Raw genomic sequence first — 20,816 nt, forward strand, 5'->3', positions numbered from 1 at the left:
AGGCTAAAAGTTGGAAGTTTGCCACGCGTGAAGTCTTCCAGGAAAAGATTTACCCCGCATTTCGTACAACCTATCTATTTATAGATATTTGGTCTTATTTCGTTCCTCTGTGATCATTCCACTAACATAATCATCATCAAATCCATTTACTCGACCTTGGAGGCCTAACTCATCATGGCAGATATCGCTCGAGATAGTTGTAGCTGTAGGGAGAGCTTTGCTCTGCTCCATTGCAAAGTGGTTGATGCCAAAGCGGAATACCAGGAATTTATGCCTCCTGGCGATATAAGAGAACAAGCTGGTCGTTTTACTGGTGAGTAATGCGAGGCTGGAACCTAAATAATATTAGTCTGACTTGGTATTGAGTGTGGTGCGGTAACTTGGGCGCATTTCAAAAGGGCCGAGTTTCTTTAGACTTTCGATTACGGGATTCCCCGATAATGCAAGACCACGTCTTGAAGCTCTTGAAGCAACTAAATGACGAGCTGCGCGAAAGTAAGTCAAGTTTGCTCAGGCCTTTAATACTACTGGTGGACTATTGTACTTTCAGACTAAAGTCCTGATATGACTACAGGTATTTCTGTGGTTATCGAAAAGAGACCACCATTTGAGCAGCAAATTCCACAGAATGACTCCGACTCTGGAGATGAAGAGAGTGGCGAAGACGGACGCATAACTGAACTGGGAATGCGCCTATGCAGCATCCGCGACATTTTGAGTAAACTGAACAAGCTTGCGTTCAAGATTCGCAATTCTAATCTGCGGTCCATCTCACTCAAACCACTTCTATACCGAGAATTTGTCTCGGTGGCTGGAGACGAAAGTGGTGTCCTGACCAATGCTCCATTTGAAGAAGAAACATGAGTTAGAATCACGAAGTGGTTAACTCATGTTGATAATACAGGCATGAATCAACACAAAGATATGGAGGCAACTCAAGAGCTGCGTGGTGTTGGGGACCACCTCTCAACAGAATCAGGAGAGTTGAATCTAACGGAAGGTCAAACGGACATATTCGACCGTTATGCGGAGTTCGATTGCCGGTATATGACTGAGCTCTTTGAAAGCATCTGTGAGGTCTCAGATGTGCCTCAAAACAGAATCCTGTTTGAACGATTGACAAAAGCAATCACGACCAGGCGAAGAATCATAAGATATTGGAGCAGACACGCTGACAAACTAGCGACTGGAACGCAGAACTTCCTTGGCCCACCGATGGGTTTTGGCGGTACAAAGTTGAGTTCACAATCTCACGTTGGAGAGGAAGAAGCTCCTAAGCTGCATGCTTCTGGCAAGCCAGAATCAGTTGCTCAAACAGCGACAAGCTATGCTGATACGGAACTAACCACGGCTTATAATGAGAAAAAAAGAGGAAATATCGACTCTACGCCAGTCATCTCGTACATAAGCACCACTTGGAATATTCACGGCAATGTGGTTGAAGTCCCACTGCTACCACTGCCAGCAAATAAAGGCAGTGATTTTGTAAGTAAATACCTCCATCAGTCCTTATAGATTAGCACTCTAACTATTCACAGGTTTGTCCTTATTGCTCTGTGCTATCTCCAGCAGCCTACGGCAAGGGACAAGTCTGGAAGTAAGTCTAGGCACACAACGTTTCTGGTTTAGGAGAACAGCTAACAAATTATAGAAACCATCTATTCCGAGATCTTCAGCCGTATATGTGCACTTACGACGAGTGTAATGAAGCGGATCGGATGTATGGGAGGAGGAGTCAGTGGGCCGAACATGAAGCATCCAGCAGCAGTTTTTGAAACTCCCAGGCAGCTAGCAGATCATTTGTGTACTGAACACACGGATAACTTGCCGGAGACCCAGATTCCGGATCTTGTCGAACTCGGCGAAGCCAGCCTTGAAGATGAACGCGAAAGGTGTCCCATCTGTCTTGACAAGGATACGTTTATAAAGAGCCGGACAACCCATTTGGCCAATCATCTTGAACGGGTTGCGTTGTTTGCCCTTTCCCGTGGAGAAACCGAGGAATCTGGTCTTTCCAATGCTGCCAAAGGAGCAAAAACTGCGGAATCACGGGGCTCGCTATCTTCAATATCCCTCGTTTTCACCGACCGTGGATTTATCAGCATGACACTAGCTCACAAATATGGGAAGAGGTGGATGAACCGCACAACATCCCTTCGTACCAAAGAAAACAGTACATCAAACGCTCCAAGACCTCCAATAGCAAATCAGCAGGTTAGACCCCTAGGCCATAGATAGGTTTCATACGGTTGATATTGACACGTTTTAGGGGATGCTACCTCCTATGTTTCAGAAAGGTAGTGGTGTCCTACTAACACCTATGGGCGGTCGATATCTTCGAATTTTAAACATGCGGTATAATACTGTGAGGGAGGGGTGGGAGTACCAGATGGTTTATATGTCAAAACAGGGAAGGCGTTTGTACGAGAAAGGGCGCCGGTTTCCAGAGACAGATCTATGTCAGGCACCGTCTCCTGCGGATAATTTCTTCTTTCATGATTTCTTTGCGGGTAGTAGCAGTGGTCCAAGTCTGGCCGAATTCACCGCCCGCGGCGGTAGCGGGCGTAGCTAGTCTCGTCGAGTCTAGGTAAGGCGTTTTTAGCGGTAGCTCTTAATCTACAGCCTAGCCTACTAGGCGGACTACTAGATCAAATACTATAATAGATTTTTTATATGAACTATAGTATTAAATTAGCTACTATCTAGTGTTATCTTATATTTTATTCTTACCTATACTACGCCTTCTCTAAAGCCTATAACTTATCTAGCGTAGTATAGAAAGACTTAGTATACTCTAGAAAACTATACAAAAATTACCTAGCCCTTTATATTTTTAATTTATATCTTTAGAATAACCTTAATACCTAGATAGATATTTCTAGTAGATACAACCCTAACCTCCTTTGATTCACCTCGCCCCCAAACCCCCCTCTCGAAACACAACCAGACACAACAATACACCACCATCGACATCGACACATTCGTATCTCACTTCAAACTCTAAATCAAGAATCTAATCCTCATCCCACGACACTTTCCTTTTAAACCCCCCTAAATCTTCCCCCAGACCTTCCCCCCGCCCTCCAGCTCCCTACCCGGCTCCCCCTCCTGCCGGGCATGGTTCCCAATGGCCTCGTCCCGATCCGCCTGCTCGACAGACGGCAGCCTGCGCGCCTTAGCAATGCGCTCCTCAGTGATGAGGTAGCTGCGTGGGAGTGGGACAGCGCTTATGACGCGCTCGTGGGCCGCAGAGGAGGCGATTCCTTCGTCGGAGGCGAGGAGCAGCTCTGTGACCGCTTTGCCGCAGAGGCTGCCGTTGGGCATGCCGTGGCCTACGTATCACGCGGGCTTAATACTGCGCCAAGCACGGAGCAGAGCAAACGAAGAAGGAAACATACCGGTGTAGCCGCCTGCTAACCATACGCCCTTTTGTCCCGGCACGCCCCCAACCCACGGCACGTTGTCCCGCGAATACCCCATCACGCCGGACCACTCATTCGCGGCGCGCAGCTCCCCCTGCACTTCATCTCCACCCAAATCCACAGCCTGCGCCAGCCGTCCCCGCAACCACCCCGCCATCCCCTCGTCCACGACCCCGTCGTCCCACGCCCCGATCCGCCGCTTCACGGCCGCGCCGTCGCCCCCGCCGAACATGTAGTGCCCCGCGGGGTTCGGCACGCCCTCGTACGGCCGCTGATTCAGGTAGTCGTCTGAGTTCGCGGGCTGACCCTTCTGGCCGCACAGGCCGTAAGAGCTCGTTAGACGGGGCGCGTTTGCGGGCGGTAGGAGCGCGGACATCTCGCCCCGGACGGGAACGATTAGGTCGGCGAGTGTGGGGAGGAGGTGCGACGTCCAGCCATTGGTCGCAAGGATGACGTGTTTGGCGCGGAGGGTGCCGCGCGGGGTGTGCAGAATCGTGGGGTATGTCGCGTCGCCGTCGGAGGAAGGCGTGATGCGCTCGACAGGCGTGTGAGTCTGTAGGTTGAGCTTCCCGTCTTTGACCAGCTTCTCCAGCATGAACGTGATCAACTTGTACGGCCACAGGCTGGCCGCCGCGGCGCAAGTCGTCGCGCCCGCGGCGGCCGGGACGCGGAGTTTAGCCAAGCTGTCCTTGTCCGAGAACGCGGCGACGAGCTTCCCCAGCTCGGGGTCCTTCTCCTTCAGGCCCGCGATCTCGGCCTCCGCGACGTCGAACATCTCGCGCGAGAAGTAGGCGCGGCAGGCCGTGAGGCTGCGCCATTCGCACGCGACGTTATGGGCCTCGATGTACGCTTTCACGGTGTTGTAGTTTGCGACTTCGAACTGGGTTACGTCGAGGGCGCGCGCGATGGGCAGGACCTGGCAGTGGCCTGGTGGGCTATAGCATTAGCGCCTCAAATTCCTACTGTGCAACAGAAATGTCGTTTAGACGGTGATGACGACCTCCATTGCGGCCCGTTGCGCCCCAGCACGCTTCTCTAGCTTCGAGCATCACGACGCTGCGGCCTTTTGCGCGTGGGTCTTCGGCTAGGAAGCGCGCTGCCGAGGTACCGGTGATGCCGCTGCCAACAATGACGATATCGGCTTCGGCGGGCAGGTCGGGCGTCGTGCGGTGCCCAAGGAGGAACTCATTGGGCTCGCTGTGCCAGAAAGACTTTGTTGGGTTGGGAACGGGCAGGCCGGCGGGCTGGTGGTCTGAATCAGAGGACATGGCGGATTGCGACGAAGTGGGGTTGTGTGCGGAAGTTGTTCAATGGATGCAATGGACTGCAGATGCTGTGTAAATAGGACGCCTGCGGTGTTGCAGACAGGTTCCAGTCCACATTGACATGTGCGATAACATCACTCGCAATGCAGGTCGATTCAGGAAGGTGTGTAGGCAACAAGGCGACAAGGCGACAAGGCATCGACTGTGGTGTAGGTTACATCATCGGTCAGGCACGTCAGGGTTCGGCAGAATTGCGGGGGGCCGAAAGCGGTCGCCGGTGCGGCAAGTCGGCAGGAGCGGCCCACCGGGATCTTATCTCGCGCCTAAGAACTCTAAATTTATATCTCCGGAATCCTGCATCTTGAAGTCACAAGGTCAATGCAGTACGCGCGTACCAGTCACCGATACATCACATGTGCATGTTCAAGAGAACTAGTGGTGATAGTTGAAAAAACTTCAAAATTGCGGGTTCTTCGTAGAGAACCGAGGAAAAAGCTAATGATACATGAAAGAACAACTTGAGGGGGTATTGAAGAAGTTGTCTATAAAAAATCCACTGTGAGAAAAGAGCCCGTGGTATCGGATCCTCCACATTACTGTCGTCAAAGCCAGCCTTTTGTCTGGCTGGCAGACGTCCCATCCATTACATTGCGGCATCGTCTCGTAATCTCGTGCCAGATGCCCGCTGGAATAATCGATTCAATCGAGAAAAGCTAGAGGATCAACCTCTGCGGCGGCAGTGTCCCGGCACTTGCGTCGAAGGTACTACTCGTAGTCGGACCGGCCGCTGCGCACTTAGTCGTGGCGCGGCTTGAAGTGGTGGTAGGCGTCCTTGATCGAGTCCGTGACACTGAAGTTGTTGAACAGCCACTCATTCGAGTGACGGCCGTAGTAGGAGAATTGGCTGTTGCTGCTGGCCGTGCTGCTGCGCTTGTCCTTGAGCGAGGTCGTTTGGCTGCCGTTGGAGACGTTGCGCGAGCCCTGCGGCCGCGAGGGCGACGGAGATTGCGAAGAGGGCATCGAGGTGGGAGGCAGCGGAGAGCGGGAGCGAGACCGGCTCCTGGAGTGGTCCCTGATCTTCTCGCGAATCGCGCCAAGGAACTTGTTCTCGGGACGAGTGGAGGAGGAGAAGCTCGATGTGGTCATGGCCCTGTCCGGAGACATGGGCGAGGAAGAAGCAGTAGAGGAGGTCGAAGATCGAGTAAGCGTCTGAGAGTCCATCTTGTTGTTGTTGTTGTTGTTGTTGTTGGTGGTGGTGGTAGTGGAGGAAGTAGGCATTTAATGTGTTTGTGGTTTGGTTTGGATGCTCTTGGGTTCGAGATGCTGTGAAAGCTGATGCTGGTCAAGGGCGGGGAGGATGCGGCGCATTTATAAGGAAGAGGATGGGGAGCATTTTGGCGGGTTGCACGGGAATAGCGGGAAGCTTGGCCTGGCTTGTGCAAAAAGGATACGGTCTGTTTGGAGGAGAGAATGAAAGGAAGGACCACTCAGGCGGAGGAGCTTGGCCTGTTCGGCGCAAGTTAGGGCTGACAAGCAGCTTCAGGGCTGACGCTCGGGCAGCGACTCACCGTCGCACCTCCCAATGACTTGACCGGCCAGTGCTCCTTCAGCAAGGGTCATGCATGGCCAACGCATCCCACGCTGCTTCCCCAGCCAATCGATGGAGCTGCCGACCCGCAGGCCCAAGACTTTCCGCTCCTCGGTCACCCCGTCGCTCTCGCCGGTCAAAGGCGCCAAGCTGCTCCCTGGATCGCCATGCGCCCTTGCACTCGGCTCCCCGGCATTGCCTTCGTCATTCCGAAGTCCTGTGATTCTTTCTCTTTTCCCCAAACGGCAGCTGCTTACCAGTCAACAGTCATCGGTCCCGCTGCCACGGCTCGGTCGGACCGTGCGGGAGGGAAAAAGCTGCCTGCAGGCACCAGCGCCAGAGCAGACAGCTCCCACGGCTCCAAACTCTGCGCACTACTGAAAAAGCAAAGGCCTTCGCGGTCCAGGCTCGCCAGCTCTCCCCGCGCTCCACCCGCTTCCCCTCGAGCCGCTTCTGGCCATTACGATCTACTGCAAATACACTTCAGACGCTTGTCTGACCGGCCAATTCGTTCGCTGGGACGTGCTGCACAAACGCGTCCTCTGCTCCTTCGCCTATCGTTATGCGCCAGACCATGGGGGCTCCCTCCTTCTCCCCGCTCATCCGCGGCCCGCCTGACGACTCCAACAAAGAAATATCGAAAGGGTCGGCGATCGGGGCGAAAGCTCATGCCTATCCGCATTGAAAACGTAAGCCACCATGTTTCGATTGTTTCTGCTAGATCACCCTTGTTAGAGGTGTGTCAAACGATGAAACGGGGATCTGGCCTTTCTCTCTCCTCGCGTCGTCCATAAAACAGCCCACCCGTCTCCCTCGTCCCATCGACTGCGACTGCGTGGTCGCCGCTGCAGCGCGCGTCGTTGCGCAAGCGAAACATCTAGCCGAAGCAGATGTCGTGCTCTGTCGCACCCGACGATCAACGCAACGGGTAGGACAGCACGAGCATCTTCGAAAATCTCACTCCATCTTATGTGGCTGCTAATTATAGCGGCGATGTAAGAGGAGGGGGGACGTACTCCTACTAAGTGTCGGTGGGTAGTAAGCGACTCCGCCCGTCGAGGAGAGGAGAGGGGAAGTAAGCCGCTCCGCTCAGCCTGGCGGAGGCTGCGGAGGCTGCGGAGCGGAACCCCTCTCGTGTCGTTCAGGCGCAAATTGACCAAGGACGGTCTTGAGTTCGATCGCGACGATCAGACACACTCTAATACCAGACGCGACCATGCCCGGCTCACGATTCGTTGCTATTCGAGCGGTTTGGCGGGCCTTCGCTCCTCATCTCCGTTAATTAAACGTTTCAACCGCTGTTTTGTAGGCGAGCGCGCCCCTCTTCGCCGCCAGGCCGGCGCTGTCGTCTACAGCAACGGCCTTAACGAGTTCGCACTATGCTCATGCGGATCTTTCTATTGGTCGATTCTTCTGTTTTTCCGCCATGAACGCCGTGCCGTCGGCTGTCGCAACCGTCTTTCAATGCGGAACCCCCGGCCGTCATGAACATCCCAGGATCTGACCACTGGCGGATAGGAGTGGTATATAGGCGCCAGGCTGTCACTCTCATAGATTTTCGTTCTTCACAGCCTGTCATCGCTGCTACATTTTCCATTCTTTCTGAGTGCCCGCCTTCAACATGTCTTTCTTTACTACCGCTCTGACTTCTCTTCTTGCCGTGTCGGCTGTTCAAGCCGCCCCTCATGTGTATGCAATATAATCTTCATGACACTTGTCCAGAAACTGACAGACGCAGGCGCCGTGCTGAAGCTGGTCTGAACACGGCTGCCAAGGCGGCTGGCCTCGAGTACTTTGGCTCCGCAACGGACAACCCTGAGCTTACGGACACGGACTACGTGGCTGGACTCTCCAACACGTCCGATTTTGGCCAGATCACGCCCGGCAACAGTATGAAGTGGGACACCATTGAGCCCTCTCGTAACACATTCTCGTATGACAAGGGTGATGTTATTGCCGACCTCGCGGAGAAGAATGGCCAGAAGCTTCGCTGCCACAACCTGGTCTGGTACCAGCAGCTGCCCAGCTGGGTTTCCAGCGGCAACTTCGACAATGCCACGCTCGTCGAAATTCTGCAGAACCACATTACCAATGAGGTCAAGCACTACAAGGGCCGCTGCGCACACTGGGACGTCGTCAACGAGGCGCTGGCCGACGACGGCACCTTCCGTGACTCGGTCTTCTACAAGACCATTGGCGAGGCCTACATCCCCATTGCCTTCGCTGCGGCCGCGGCTGCCGACCCTGATGTCAAGCTGTACTACAACGACTACAGCATCGAGTGGAGCGGCGACAAGTTCAAGGCCGCCAAGAAGATTGTCGAGCTTGTGCAGTCTTACGGCGTCAAGATTGACGGTGTTGGTCTCCAGGCTCACTTCACTGTTGGCAACACGGTCTCTCAGGATGCCATTGAGGGCGTCATGAAGGAGTTCACGGCCATGGGCGTCGAGGTTGCCATCACGGAGCTCGACATCCGCACCGAGACCCCCGCCTCGGAGGATACGCTGAAGCAGCAGTCGACCGACTACGCCTCTATTGTCAGCGCCTGCGTCAACGTCGAGGGCTGCGTCGGTATCACCATTTGGGACTACACGGACAAGTACTCCTGGGTGTAAGTGACCCCTCACCCACCCCGCCCCACCCCTCACACCACCCCACGCAAAGCTCAGACGCGCTAACGCATCCCCTCTCCCCACGCAGTCCCAACACCTTCTCCGGATACGGCGAGGCTCTTCCTTGGGACGAGAACTTGGAGAAGAAGCCGGCCTACGACGGCATCCTGAACGCGCTTCAAAGTGGGTCTTCATCTTCTAACACCTCCCCCTCTGCCTCTGCTTCGTCATCCACAGCCACCGGCGCCGTCGCGGACGCTGCGGCATCTTCTTCCAACTCTGCTGCCATTGCCACTACTGCCGCCTCATCCGCGACAGCTGCTAAGGCCTCATCCGCCGCGCAGGTACAAACTAGCTCGACCGCTGCTGCTGAGGCGGCCACGACGAAGGCGACGTCCGCGCCTGCGGCTCCCAAAGCCACTAATTTGACGACTTCTGCTGTTGCTGCTTCTTCTGTTTCTTCTGCTTCTTCTGCTTCTGCCGCTAAGCCGGCGGCTTCTAGCCCCGCTGCTGCTGCTGGTTCTGCTGCCGGTGCAGCGGGAACGGTGGCCAAGTGGGGCCAGTGCGGTGGTGCGAACCACAAGGGCGCGACGGCTTGTGTTTCCGGGGCGAAGTGCACCAAGTTCAACGAGTGGTACTCGCAGTGCTTGTAAGTGCTTGCTTGTTGGGCTGGGGGCGTGCTCGTGCGTCGTGAGCCGCACAGGGGATTACAGTATGTTTTACACAATGGGCACTAGTAAATAATTTGAAAAAATGCTTTTTCTTGCACTATCTACCTACGTCCAGTGTTCTGGGTTTTGCTTGTCCGGGTTGTGCTGTGTTGGGTTGTGTTGCTTTGCGTCGTTTTTGTTTTTGCTTTGAGTTGCTTTGCTTTGCTTTGCTTTGCTTTGCTTTGCTTCACTTTACTTTGCATGGGTTTGCCCAGAGGGTCTGCTCTGGTCTGGCCCAGATCCGATCAGACGAGACGAAGACGAAACGGGCTTTTCGGCGCAGCGTTCTAGAAGCGCGGTGCCTGCGTGTCGCGCGCCGCATGTGTACATGTGCATGCATACATGCATGCGGGCGTGCGTACCACGCCAAGCCAAGCTCAGGGTCGGGGTCGGGTCGGGGGCGCGGGTGCTGCTGCCGTTGTGGCCGCGCGTTTGCTGCGCTGGGATGCGCTGGGATGGGGTGTGCTGGGGTGTGCTGCGTTTGCTGTCTATTGTCTATTGTCTGTTGTCTATTGTCTATGCTATTCTCGTCTCGTCTGTCTGTTCGTTTGGCTTCTTCGCATTCTGGGTGATTGCTCTAGCAAGGGTATGGATCAGGATCAGGGTCAGGGACAGGGTGTAGGGACAGGGCAGGGGCAGAAGTGGTGATACTGCTGCTGTGCGAGAAGATTGATATCGTATCGTGTTGTAAGGGTGTATAGGGGCGGGATGGGACGATGATGCGACGAGACGTGGTGCCTATGCGAAGAGGTTGCGTTACGTTGCGCTGCGGTGGTGAGAGAGTGGCGCGTTTGTTCCTGCGTCTGCTTCTGCTTCTTCTATATGCAGTGTTGGGTGCTCGTGCTTAGATTGATGTATGGATAGATGCATGCGCGTGTGTAACAGTAGGTAACCGTAGCAGCAGTAAGAATACTTCTAGAACTTTAGACCTTCTTTCTTCACGAGTGCTAGCATGCAAGAGATTATTATACTTCTCGATAGCTTTCGAAGTTTAGAGGCGTCAAAAACTTCTAGTCTTAGTCTTTATATTAGATAGTACTACTTATACTAGAGAAAAAGAAAAGCGAAGAAAAGATAAAATAAGTAAAAATACTAGCTACGATCATCATCTTCGTTTTTAAGGCAGCTGTGGTGATGGTAATCATCATCACCAAAATCGCAAAATACAGATTTGAACCTCGGGATGGAGTTGGGTTGGGATCTAGGCGGGAGGGAGCTGGGTGGTTGGGTACATTATACCATACTCTTTCGCAACACTGTAGTGGAAGGTGATGATTTGTCCCTCCTTTTCCTAAATTTGGTATATAAACGTGATTGGATATGTAGAAGTAGATGTAAACGAATATATAAGGGAATAAGACAAGACAAGACAAGACAAGGCGAAGGAACTAACCAGCCAGCCAGTGCAGTAGAAGTGTATAGTAGGTATATATCCATTGCAATTGATATCCATATCGAGACGACTCGACTCGGTCTTTCTTTACGTCCATGTCCATGCATGCACACATACACACACTCTCTGTCGTCACCTGTACCTGACCTGTGCTGTGCTGTGCTGTACTCGTCCACTGCTTCCATCCATACCCACACTTTCGAACCGCATCAAGCTTTTGCTTCAAGCTTTGCCTTGCTTTACTCCCCAGTCCCATAAGACCCAGCAAATCTGACCGGCCCAACTCGCCCCTCTCAACCTCCTCAATACCTTGCCCACCAACCATCTCACCTCTCACCCTTCATCTGCGCGCCTCAACACCCCGCCACGCCAACCCCCCACCGCCCCAAAAGCAGGCAGTGCACCACCTATCTGTCCTCCCTCCCATCACTCCCCACCCGCCCATCACCACAGCGCACAGGCAACGCAACGCAACGCAACGCAGCGCACCAACCCAACCAACCAACAACCCGATCCGTCCATTGCGGGCGAAACTCCCCGTCCCGTATCCACGCCCACTACGCCACGCACGCCACGCCATGCCATGCCACACCAAGCGAAGCCAACCCAAACCAAACCAAATCAAAGCCATCAAGAAGCCCACAGCCAGGTCCCCCAACCACCATCGTTGGCACCGACAACAGGGGACCTGCTCTAGCCACGGCACCGCCGCTCAGCGCATAGATGCCGTACTTATTGCGTCGAAAGGGCTTCGTCTTGCCAGAAATTGCTGCGGCTCTGTACTCAAACTCAAAAGAGTACAAGAGAACAGGCTAAGTGGAGTGCCAACCAGCCCCCATTGCGAATAAGAAAAGAAAAAGAAAAGCAGCAGCCCAAAATCCTGCCTGATGAAGAGAGCCAAAGCCCCCAAGCCGAAAAGAAAGGAGGACATGCTTTACCCTTGCAAGCGTGCTCTCAGGCTTGCCATGCATACGTATGACGACGCAACGGCACAAGCGCACGAGCAGACACGTAAACAAACAAGCCAAAGAAAAGGACGAAAAAAGCAGGATTCAAAAACGCTCAGAAATGCTAAACACACTGACCGACAACAACCAGAAGGGGAGAGTTTCAGTACATACAAGCTCGCTAGCGCCATGGCGCTAACAGAAGCAGCAAGCAAGCCAGAAAAGAAAAAAAAAAAAAAAAAAAAAAAGAAAAAAAAAATACAGACCAAAAAACTACTACTACTAGTAACTACTAAAACCAAGCGCAAGAGCAATGGTGCAGCAAAGAAGAGGGACAGCCACGGCTTGCGGTTACCGAGACAAGCCGACCAAACGGCATCGTCATCGTGACCAAAACCAGAGGAACAGCAGCGCTAGCAGCGTCTCTGGCGTCAAAAGCAGCAAGTCCGCAAAGCCAAAGCAGCAGTAGAAGGAGAAGAAGCAGAAGAAGCAGAAGGCGGCCCACCCCGCCTCCTCGAGCCATCAAGCACCCGTGTCGGCAACGGCTGGCGGCGCGTCGGGATCGTCCCGCACAGCTCCGCCGTCCCTCAACACGCCAGCCGGATCGCCGTGGTCATGTGGTGTTGTATCCGGTGGCTCAGAGGGCGCAGGCGAGGGTATATGGCCGTCGCCGTGCTCCTCATCCTGCGAAGCGGGAGGCGCGGTGGGATCGTCGTAGTCGTCCTCGAAGTATTCTTCTTCTTGGCCTGTGCCGTGGTCGAAGCTGCCCTGGTCGTAGTGCTGGTCACCCTCGACGTGACCATGCTGTTGATTGTGATGGTTGTTGGCCGCCGCCGCGCCCTTGCCTGCGCCCTTGACCGCTGCCTTCTTGCCCTTGCGTCCCTTCATCTTAGCCTTCTCGAGAAGGCGCTTCTTCTCCTCCATGCGCTTCCGCTCCTGCCGGTCCTTGATCTCGTATTGCCGGATCAAAGCCAATGGCGGCTCTCCAAAGATATCCTCGTATTCGCAGAACTCGCATATCCAGATGTCTTCGCGCGCGGGCGGCGAGTGGTAGTTCGTGTACTCCTGCTGCAGGCGGCGGCGACGCGCCGCGATAGTGTAGGTCCGCGAAGGGCGACGGCGTGGCTTCTTCGGCGGGGCTTGTTGTTGTGCGCCACCTGGTGGAGGAGGCTGCCCGTTGGCAATGACGGGAGGAGCGGGTTGTTGTCCGGCGACGTTGGGTTGAGGAGTGCCGTTCATCTGAGGACTGGTCTGGGTGGCGTGGGTGGCGACAGCACGCGAAGACTGTGATGGAAGAGGTATTCGCGATGTTGACGGTGGGCCTGCAGAAGGCGCCGACGGAGGCGCACGAGGATCCGTGCCCCCCGGGTAAGGTCCGTTCTGACTCGGCCAGTTGATCTGGTTGGGCGAGTCGCAAGTGAACGTAAATTGCGTCTTCTGCGGCGTTGTTTTGGCCGCTTCTTGCTGCAGCAGGCTGACATTCTCCTTGCCCGCCGTCGGCGACGCGTTGCTGGCCGCGTGGGCGTTAGCTATGGCGGCTGAGATGATGCCGTGATCTTGCGCGTTCGAAGCTACGGAATCGTTAGCGGAGCGGCCGTCTTGACTCCCAAATGCGAACATGCCTTTGCCATTCGTCCCGTTCGCGCGTGCTCTGCTAGTATTGCCGTTAGCGTAGGCATTCAGACCGGCCGTGGAAGCGCCCAAGGGACGCCGCTCGCCCGAGCATCTCGCCATTGGTCTGCTGCCATACCGTCCTCTGCCCGCCCCCGAGATGCCCGTGCCCGAGCCCGGGGCCGGCGCCGCGGACGATCCGCTTCCGTAGTATTGGCCGACGTTGCTCTCGCCGTCGTCTTGCGCGGGGTGGCCACCGTGGGTGGAAATGCCCATGCTCGCCATCTCCGCCGTCAGGTTGCCGTGGTGGCCAGCGCTGCCCGACACGGGTATCTTCCGCTTCTTCTTGTTGTTCGTGTTCTCAAAAGATTCGTAACCGTCTGCTGATGAAGTGGAGCCGGGCGGCATCGGCCTCGAGGCGCTGGTGGTGGTGGCACCGCCCGCCGCTGCTCCATGAGTCAGACCAGTGTCAGATCTTTTGCGCGAAAGACGTGACAAACCAAGTCGCTCGTCCTCTTCCTCCTCGCTCTCGGGATCCGAGTGATCGGCGCCGCAGCTGCACTTGTGTTCGCGTTCACTGCGCTGTTGGCGCGTCGGGACACCGGAAGCCTTGTCGGAGTGGGTGTAGGGAAAATCGAAGACGGGCGGCGAGCTCACGGGCGGGCTGGGGTAGGTCATGGATTCGGCCTGTTCGGGGGACAAACGGGCGCGCAAACGGCGCTTGGGGAGGGCTGTGCAAGAGTCTGTTAGCAATCAGCAGTTCGTGCGAAAAGAGTCGCGTGGAGCGCCTCACGTCGGATGGGGCGGTCTGGGTAGAGCGGAGAAACGGTGTCTGGGGAAGAGTGTCGTGGACGCCAATCGTAGCCTGCCCATGAAAGTAAGGTGATTAGCGGAAGCGTGGCCAGGCGAAAGAGCGTTTGCAACATTGTGGTGCTAAGAAGGGTGGCGGCGGCGGACGGGCTCGTGCTGCTGCTGCTGCTACTACTGCTGCCGCTGCTACTGCTACTACAGTCGGATTTGGGGAGCAAACGCACCGGCACCTCGATATCCATCAGTAGCCGCTGCCATGACGAACGATGCGCTCCTTCCGAATGCAAAGAAAAGAAAGGCCTTGGCTCTCTGCGCCGACGCCCGCGTTAGCCACTTTGCTCGCCCTCATGCCTGGCTCTTTGCTCGCGCGGCTTTTTGGCTCTCTGGGGGCACGGCGGGGCAACGAGTGGGGGCAGGGAAGGGCGGTGCACTCACAGCTTGCGGTCGACGATGCGGATGGGCGGACTGTACAACGGCGAGAGTCTGGCGCGGCCACGGTCCTGTTGCAGGGCATGGTCCGGACGAGCGTCGACGTCCTGGATGAAGGTCACAGCCCCGCTAAGCCGCATCGGGACAAGGGCTTAGAAATTCCACCTTTCGTCAACGCCTCCATCTGCCAGACCCTGGCTTGCTAGCCCTTTCCAGGGTCCCTTCTCTCAAATCCTCTAGTCGTGCCATCATCTGTACCATTTTTGCCTACCTATCGACATCTACTCTGCCTTGCCTCGAGTGCCCACAATGCCCGCCGACACCTGCTCCTAACGCCTCTGCCCACAAGCATGCTCCCAGCCCAATGTGCAATCCTAGAAACTCCAAAGCAAACAACCACATGCCCTTCGCGTGATCATGATGCGCCGACGCCCCCGCCAGAGCAAAAAGACAACCTACTCCAGACAAAACCGACGGCGCTGACGTCACTTGTCTCCGTTCTCCCCGAAACTCTGCTGCCACAGCACCAGGTTTCTCGTCAAAACATCCATCATCTCCAGGCTATTCAGCCCTTCGTAGTTCTCCTCCTTTCCATCAACCACCGCGTCCTTGAGCGCGCTCGTGCCGTTGACTGGCGCCGACGCGTCCTTTTCTCTGCTGTGGCCGTTGACTACGTGGAGCGTCGTCTTTACCATCGCCATCGCCGACGTCGTCGTCGCCGTGTTTGCGTTGTTGGACTTTTCGCTCGCCATCTCCATTTGTACGCGGGTAATGTATTCCAACATGTGCGCGGCTGTGCCGTTCATGTCCTTCCAGCTCAGCTTGTCGAGCTTTGACGATGCGCTCGTCCTTTTGCCGTTTCTGCCGCCCTTCCCCACGGGGACAGCCGCGTCACTGGAGCTTCCATTCGCAACCGCCTCAACGCCGTTGCCGGTGGGTGACTCGGCATCGTCTTTGGTATTGTTGCGCCCCCCCACGGGACGGTGTGGAGACGCCGGAGGCCTATCTGTGGAAGCGTTGTCCCGATCTCGGGTGTACTGGTTGCGTCCAACGCGGCTGCCTCGTTTCTGGCTAGACTTGCTTGATTTCTTGGTGGAAGCAGGAGCAGGAGCGGTAGGGGTATCGCGAGACGGCGCTGCAGGCGTCTCAGCTTCCGCTTGCTCCACCTCTGCCACGGGTTCAGCTGCAGGCTCGGGAGTAGGCTCTGGTGAAGCCTCGTCAGTAACGTCCTTGGCTTGCGTCCGGCCTTTCGGCGTATCCGTACCCTCGGCCCGCCTTCGTTCGGCGCGTCCTTTGCGTTTTCCCGCGGCTTCGGCGCGCTCCTTTTCCCGTTCCTTTTGTTCGCGTTGGATGCGTTCTTGCTGACTTCTTGCCGCAGCACCTCGCGGCTTCTGTTTTTGGCTTGTGGAATTTGTCTTTGCCTGCTCGTCTTCGTCTGACTCGAGGACCTCCGACGAGCTGGACGATCCGGATCCGGTACGCTGACGCTTGATGCCTGGTTTGACACTGTCCACAAATAACAGTTAACCACCGCATAGAAGACAGCCGGGCGACCCATCACAGTCGATGCGATGACGTGGTTCGACTTACTCCTCGCTTTCATCGCGGCCTCGCTTGCCCTTGCGGGTGCCAGTTTCCGAGTCGGCCTTGCTGCCTTCGCCTTTACTCTCCTCCAGGACTTTCCGCAAGACTTCATCGTCATCGTATGCAGCACGGCTGTTCATGGTCGAGCGACGCTTGGTAGAAGCCTCCACACTGGCTCGCGACGGTTTATCTTTGTCCTTTTTCGACTCGGGCTCCTTCGGTAGCGAATTCTTTCGCGTCGATGACTTGGATGGCATGGCGCCAACGACGGGGATATAGTGGGAGTATTTTTGGCTGGTCGTCCATCGCGTCAGCTAACGTTCGTTTATATGAAGCAGCCCTGCGTTGGTGAGCTTCCATTGGCGCCTGTGGCGTTTCCAGACACGTCTCTCGGGGGCCGGCAGCATCCCGTGCCCACGAGGCTGTCATTGGCCGCCGCACATCGCCATGGTATGGAAAGCTCTCCAGGACGGATTTCGGATTGTGGGAATCATGACATACCCCTTCGGACTTGCCAAGAGCCTGTGCAAGTCCTTTCTGCACTTCTCGCAAAAGTAGTTCTCAGGAACCGCAGATTCTTCCAAGATGCCCACACAGCCACCGTGTTGCCAGACCTTGCACTCGTCGCACTGGATGAAGAGGCCGCCCACATCGTCGGCTGACAGGTCTCCGATCGCCAGATCTTCGTCGTCTGACGGTGGCCCAGGGTAGTCCTGATGGCCGCAGATGCAGCGTGTAATCTCCGACTCCTCGTCGTCGTCGCCTGCAGGCTGCGCGTCTCCGTTGCTCATTTTGGCTGCCTCTTCTTCTTCAATGTCTTGAGCGCGCGTCCGGCGGCGGGTGGGCTCTTCGCTGCGGAGGGTGCGGCCCTGGTCGTCGGCGTCGTCAGAGGACAGCGAGCCAGGCGACGACGACTTCCTCGGTGATGTGGCTTTATTGTGGGAGCGGGTGTTGCGATCGCGAGAGGAGAGCGAGGACGAGTTGCTGTGTGCTGGCGGCGGAGCGCGCGACGAGCGGCGGAGCGACATGGCACAATTCGGAGGGTGGAGGACGGGCGTGCGAAGGATGGTGATGCAATGAGCTGGCAGGCGTGAGTGCAGCTCGTGGTCGCGAGCAGGACGAGCAGTCGGGCGTGGAAACGAGCGGAGAGCAGTGTGCGGAGAGGAGAGTCTTGCGGGCGGCGAAGCTTTAGAGGACGCAGACGATTGAACAGCAGCAGAGGGAGAAGCGGCGAGCAAGAAGCATTCTCCCGGCGGGCGAGCAGCTGGACGAGCGGCGGGGCTTGCGGCAGTTGGCGGACAGCTGGAGGGTTGGATGAGTTCGAGTACTCTCTGGGTGCGGGCAACCTCGCAAGCAGCGCGGCCGCGAAGAAGGCATGCCGACGGCCGCGCTAGCCCGCTTTCGGCCGGCACCAGAGGAAGCGCGTCACAGCGGAACCACCGCCTGTCCGCCTGCCCTCATGCCGCGACGGGCGCCAAAAGGCTGGCCTTGCGAGTCTTCGACGACCGACGACCGCGAGCCATCTGCGCTTTCCCGATGGCACCAAAGCCGGAGTTTTCGTGGGGGTGCGAGAGCCGTTGCGGTGCGAGCCGGCTGGGCTCCATGTCGTTCTTCGACCCTTCCCTCTCACGCGCCAAAGTAAGCGAGAGCCTGCAAGCCTTGGCGTCAAACGGGATGCCTGACGACGGCCTTGGGTGTGGTGAAACGAAACATGCACTCCATGGAACACGCTGTTTTATAAAATCCTCAGTCGAGCAATCTCCTCCTCCTCTCCCCGCGCCGCCGAGCCCGTGACAGCCCCCGGACAGCCCCCGGACAGCCCTCGAACCAGGGCGACACAGACTGACGTGCACTGATGCACTCCCCTTCCAACGGCATAAACCACTTCTCATTAAACTAAATACGCCACGCTTTGCTGACGTCACTGCTACGCTCTGGTTCCCATCATCATCATGCCTACTTCCCTCGGATCACAAAAGCATATTCTGACAAAAAGCGAGGAGAGAGCACGCTGTTTGTGCGTCAATCAAAAGAAAGATTCCATTTCGCTCCATTCAAATCAAGAGTATACACAGGCTATCATCAACGCGTAAAAAAAAACAATATCCGACCAGTCATGTCCTCATAAGGAGCGCGGCCTCTACTGCTTGAGCAGCTCAAGGTTGTGCGTACCCTTGCGCGGCGCGCCATTGTTGTCCGTAGCCGAGAAGCCGGCCTTGGGCTCCTGGCCGTTAGCGGCGCGCAAGTCAGCACTGCGCGCCATGCCGTTGTGGGAGCCGTTGAAGCGCAGGCCCGAGATGCCGTCGTAGCCCTTGACGCCCGTCGCCTTCTCCAGCCGCGAGGCCATGTCCTCGCTGACCTCGCGGAAGATGGCAATTTGCCGCTTGATAATCTCCTTCTCGCGGCAGGTGCTCATGTGGCCCGACACGTTGCTGATGAAGCGCTCCTTGGCGCCGTCGTCGAAGACGCGCTCCCACAGCGCGCGCGGCGCGTTGAAGTCCTCCGGCCGGATCTCCGACAGGAAGGTCGTGGCCTCGCCGATGAAGTGGCTGTGCGTCTTGTTCAGGTCAATGGTGCGGTTGCGGAAGCTGATGGGCTGGATCGACGACAGGTAGTTGGGGCGCGAGCCTTGGTTGTAGAAGGCCATGCTGCCGTCACGCTGGAAGTTGGCCATGCGGTACGGCACGCGCGGCGCGTTGACGGGCAGCTGCTGGTAGTTGACACCAACACGGTGGCGGTGAGTGTCCGGGTAAGAGAAGAGACGAGACTGCAGGACGGGGTCGGCTGAAGGCTCGATACCCGGGGGCATGTGCGCCGGGTTGTAGGTGGCCTGCTCGACCTCGGCGAAGTAGTTCTTCGCGTTCTCGTTGAGGAAGAACTCGCCAACCTTGCGCAGCGGGAACTGCTTCTGCGGCCAGATGTGCGTCAAGTCAAAGACGTTGATGCGCTGCTTCTCCCACAGCTCCTCGGCCTCAGTAGGCGTCATGGTCTGCACCGCCACATCCCAGCCAGGGTAGTCGCCGTTCTCAATGGCGAAATACAGATCCTTCTGCGAGTGGTCGGGCGACTTGGTGCCGGCCTCCTGCTGCGTGAGGAAGCGGGTGCCCTGCTTCGACTTGAAGTGGAACTGAGCGTAGACCCAGTCGCCCTTCTTGTTGACCAACTTCATTGTGTGTCCGCTGTAGCCGTGCATGAAGCGGTAGCCATCGGGGATACCACGGTCACCCATGAGGACCATGACCTGGTGGACCGACTCGGGGTTCTGCGACAGGTAGTCCCAGAACATGGTCGAGTCGTCCGCACCCGACAGGTGCGTCGCCGGGTCGCGCTTCTGTGTGTGGATAAAGTGGGGGAACTTGGCGGGGTCGCGGAGGAAGAAGACGGGCGTGTTGTTGGCAACCATATCCCAGTTGCCCTCGTCAGTGCGGAACTTGACAGCGAAGCCACGGGGATCGCGAGCGCAGTCGTGGGAGCCACTCTCGCCACCGACGGTAGAGAAACGGACAGTGATGGGGCACATCTTGCCGGCCTGGAAGATATCGGCGACGCAGAGGTCGTCGAGCGGGTCCGTCGTGCGGTAGAAACCGTGAGCACCGGAGCCCTTGGCGTGCACGACACGCTCGGGGATACGCTCGCGGTCGAAGTGCGACAGCAGGTCCACCAGGTGGAAATCCTGCAGCAGCAGCGGTCCGTTCTCGCCCATGCGCTGAGTCTCATACGGGTGCGGGTAGGGAGCCCCGTTGCTCATGGTATACAGAGTGTCCTGCGACGTGGCATGGCGGTCGTCATTGTAGTCGCGGTAGAGGTCGCCGTTCTTGCGGCCGTCGGGGGCGTGGGCCTGAAAAGGGTGGGGAGGAGCCATGGTGGTGGTTGGTTGTTGTTATTGGGAAAGACGGCAAGTCAATGTGTCTAACCGAGAAACAAGAATGAGGGTTGACAGACAGGCGTCAAAGTGAAGGAAGAAAAATTGCAAAGCGGGAGCGTTGAGCAAGGCGCCGCGGCCCCGCCGATTCTTATACTCAACCACTGTGGCATCGGGCATTGTGCATGACGCCCGCGAACCGCCACCTCCCCTGCTTCTTCCCCGCTTTCTTGGCTACGCATCAGGTCAGCAGCAGCGTCTAGACACGCCAATCGGCAGCGTCCATTACTCACCATGTTGCGCCGTCATCGACGAGTTGCGGCGGATTCATCAGCTGCCGCGCCGAGACTCGACCGGCATCTATTTCGACGGCTGACAGACCCTGTTGCCTCTACTCGTCCCGCCGCTGCCATGTGCCTGGCGGCCCGCACGCCCGCCTCCGCCGCCAGATCTCTAGGTCCTCTGCGAATCTCATTCACCAAAAAACATCTGCCCTGCGAGGCTCGAGCCAGTCGCATCGCGACCTTAGTCATCTACCGTGGGACCCGCGCTGATTGGCCGTTTCGCACGCACGGCCCCCGTC

General features: G+C 56.7%; 8 protein-coding genes across 8 annotated transcripts; 3 read left to right on the forward strand and 5 right to left on the reverse strand.

Annotated features, from left to right (window-relative positions):
• Positions 1 to 440: 440 nt before the first annotated feature.
• On the forward strand, positions 441 to 2,572 carry K452DRAFT_310959 (uncharacterized protein; the record flags this gene model as incomplete). The annotated part of the gene is made up of 6 exons (XM_033543376.1): positions 441 to 495; positions 575 to 826; positions 905 to 1,485; positions 1,516 to 1,597; positions 1,652 to 2,214; positions 2,270 to 2,572. 6 exons carry the CDS (start codon positions 441 to 443, stop codon positions 2,570 to 2,572), a joined length of 1,836 nt encoding a protein of 611 aa, XP_033394711.1.
• Positions 2,573 to 3,021: 449 nt separating this feature from the next.
• K452DRAFT_290096 (uncharacterized protein) lies at positions 3,022 to 4,739 on the reverse strand. The gene is made up of 3 exons (XM_033540941.1): positions 4,423 to 4,739; positions 3,399 to 4,349; positions 3,022 to 3,332 (listed from the first exon to the last, which is right to left on the reverse strand). The coding sequence occupies exons 1-3, from the start codon at positions 4,688 to 4,690 to the stop codon at positions 3,052 to 3,054; spliced, it is 1,500 nt and encodes a 499-aa protein (XP_033394712.1). The 5' UTR covers positions 4,691 to 4,739; the 3' UTR covers positions 3,022 to 3,051.
• A 383-nt stretch (positions 4,740 to 5,122) lies between these two features.
• On the reverse strand, positions 5,123 to 5,939 carry K452DRAFT_290097 (uncharacterized protein). Its single transcript, XM_033540942.1, has one exon. The coding sequence runs from the start codon at positions 5,906 to 5,908 to the stop codon at positions 5,483 to 5,485; it is 426 nt and encodes a 141-aa protein (XP_033394713.1). The 5' UTR covers positions 5,909 to 5,939; the 3' UTR covers positions 5,123 to 5,482.
• A 2,027-nt stretch (positions 5,940 to 7,966) lies between these two features.
• K452DRAFT_232928 (carbohydrate-binding module family 1 protein) lies at positions 7,967 to 9,540 on the forward strand (the record flags this gene model as incomplete). The annotated part of the gene is made up of 2 exons (XM_033537269.1): positions 7,967 to 8,886; positions 8,976 to 9,540. The coding sequence occupies 2 exons, from the start codon at positions 7,967 to 7,969 to the stop codon at positions 9,538 to 9,540; spliced, it is 1,485 nt and encodes a 494-aa protein (XP_033394714.1).
• A 2,056-nt stretch (positions 9,541 to 11,596) lies between these two features.
• K452DRAFT_79363 (uncharacterized protein) lies at positions 11,597 to 12,393 on the forward strand. The gene has a single exon (XM_033547152.1). The coding sequence runs from the start codon at positions 11,878 to 11,880 to the stop codon at positions 12,325 to 12,327; it is 450 nt and encodes a 149-aa protein (XP_033394715.1). The 5' UTR covers positions 11,597 to 11,877; the 3' UTR covers positions 12,328 to 12,393.
• K452DRAFT_360748 (uncharacterized protein) lies at positions 12,158 to 14,832 on the reverse strand. The gene is made up of 6 exons (XM_033546368.1): positions 14,794 to 14,832; positions 14,583 to 14,667; positions 14,342 to 14,413; positions 14,049 to 14,279; positions 13,560 to 13,994; positions 12,158 to 13,508 (listed from the first exon to the last, which is right to left on the reverse strand). Exons 2-6 carry the CDS (start codon positions 14,614 to 14,616, stop codon positions 12,460 to 12,462), a joined length of 1,821 nt encoding a protein of 606 aa, XP_033394716.1. The 5' UTR covers positions 14,617 to 14,667; positions 14,794 to 14,832; the 3' UTR covers positions 12,158 to 12,459.
• Positions 14,833 to 15,272: 440 nt separating this feature from the next.
• Positions 15,273 to 17,399, reverse strand: K452DRAFT_328361 (uncharacterized protein; the record flags this gene model as incomplete). The annotated part of the gene is made up of 3 exons (XM_033544977.1): positions 15,273 to 16,293; positions 16,378 to 16,665; positions 16,873 to 17,399. The coding sequence occupies 3 exons, from the start codon at positions 17,397 to 17,399 to the stop codon at positions 15,273 to 15,275; spliced, it is 1,836 nt and encodes a 611-aa protein (XP_033394717.1).
• Positions 17,400 to 18,239: 840 nt separating this feature from the next.
• Positions 18,240 to 20,689, reverse strand: K452DRAFT_320648 (uncharacterized protein). Its single transcript, XM_033544341.1, has 2 exons — positions 20,527 to 20,689; positions 18,240 to 20,467 (listed from the first exon to the last, which is right to left on the reverse strand). Exon 2 carries the CDS (start codon positions 20,231 to 20,233, stop codon positions 18,512 to 18,514), a length of 1,722 nt encoding a protein of 573 aa, XP_033394718.1. The 5' UTR covers positions 20,234 to 20,467; positions 20,527 to 20,689; the 3' UTR covers positions 18,240 to 18,511.
• Positions 20,690 to 20,816: the final 127 nt, after the last annotated feature.

The sequence above is a fragment of the Aplosporella prunicola genome, assembly GCF_010093885.1.
Source record: "Aplosporella prunicola CBS 121167 unplaced genomic scaffold K452scaffold_21, whole genome shotgun sequence".
NCBI classification, from domain to species: domain Eukaryota; kingdom Fungi; phylum Ascomycota; class Dothideomycetes; order Botryosphaeriales; family Aplosporellaceae; genus Aplosporella; species Aplosporella prunicola.

Excerpts from the sequence above, each read along its gene's own strand:
- K452DRAFT_360748 (XM_033546368.1), bottom strand. The coding sequence starts at position 14,616 with ATGGCAGCGGCTACTGATGGATATCGAGGTGCCG. Across the intron at positions 14,414-14,582 it reads TGATGGATATCGAGGTGCCG|GCTACGATTGGCGTCCACGA; the intron begins GTGCGTTTGCTC and ends TTTCATGGGCAG. Across the intron at positions 13,509-13,559 it reads GAACGGGACGAATGGCAAAG|CTTCGAACGCGCAAGATCAC; the intron begins GCATGTTCGCAT and ends ACGATTCCGTAG.
- K452DRAFT_320648 (XM_033544341.1), bottom strand. The coding sequence starts at position 20,233 with ATGGCTCCTCCCCACCCTTTTCAGGCCCACGCCCCCGACGGCCGCAAG.
- K452DRAFT_290096 (XM_033540941.1), bottom strand. The coding sequence starts at position 4,690 with ATGTCCTCTGATTCAGACCACCAGCCCGCCGGCCTGCCCGTTCCCAAC. Across the intron at positions 4,350-4,422 it reads CGCAACGGGCCGCAATGGAG|GCCACTGCCAGGTCCTGCCC; the intron begins GTCGTCATCACC and ends ATAGCCCACCAG. Across the intron at positions 3,333-3,398 it reads GTTAGCAGGCGGCTACACCG|GCCACGGCATGCCCAACGGC; the intron begins GTATGTTTCCTT and ends CGTGATACGTAG.
- K452DRAFT_290097 (XM_033540942.1), bottom strand. The coding sequence starts at position 5,908 with ATGGACTCTCAGACGCTTACTCGATCTTCGACCTCCTCTACTGCTTCT.
- K452DRAFT_79363 (XM_033547152.1), top strand. The coding sequence starts at position 11,878 with ATGAAGAGAGCCAAAGCCCCCAAGCCGAAAAGAAAGGAGGACATGCTT.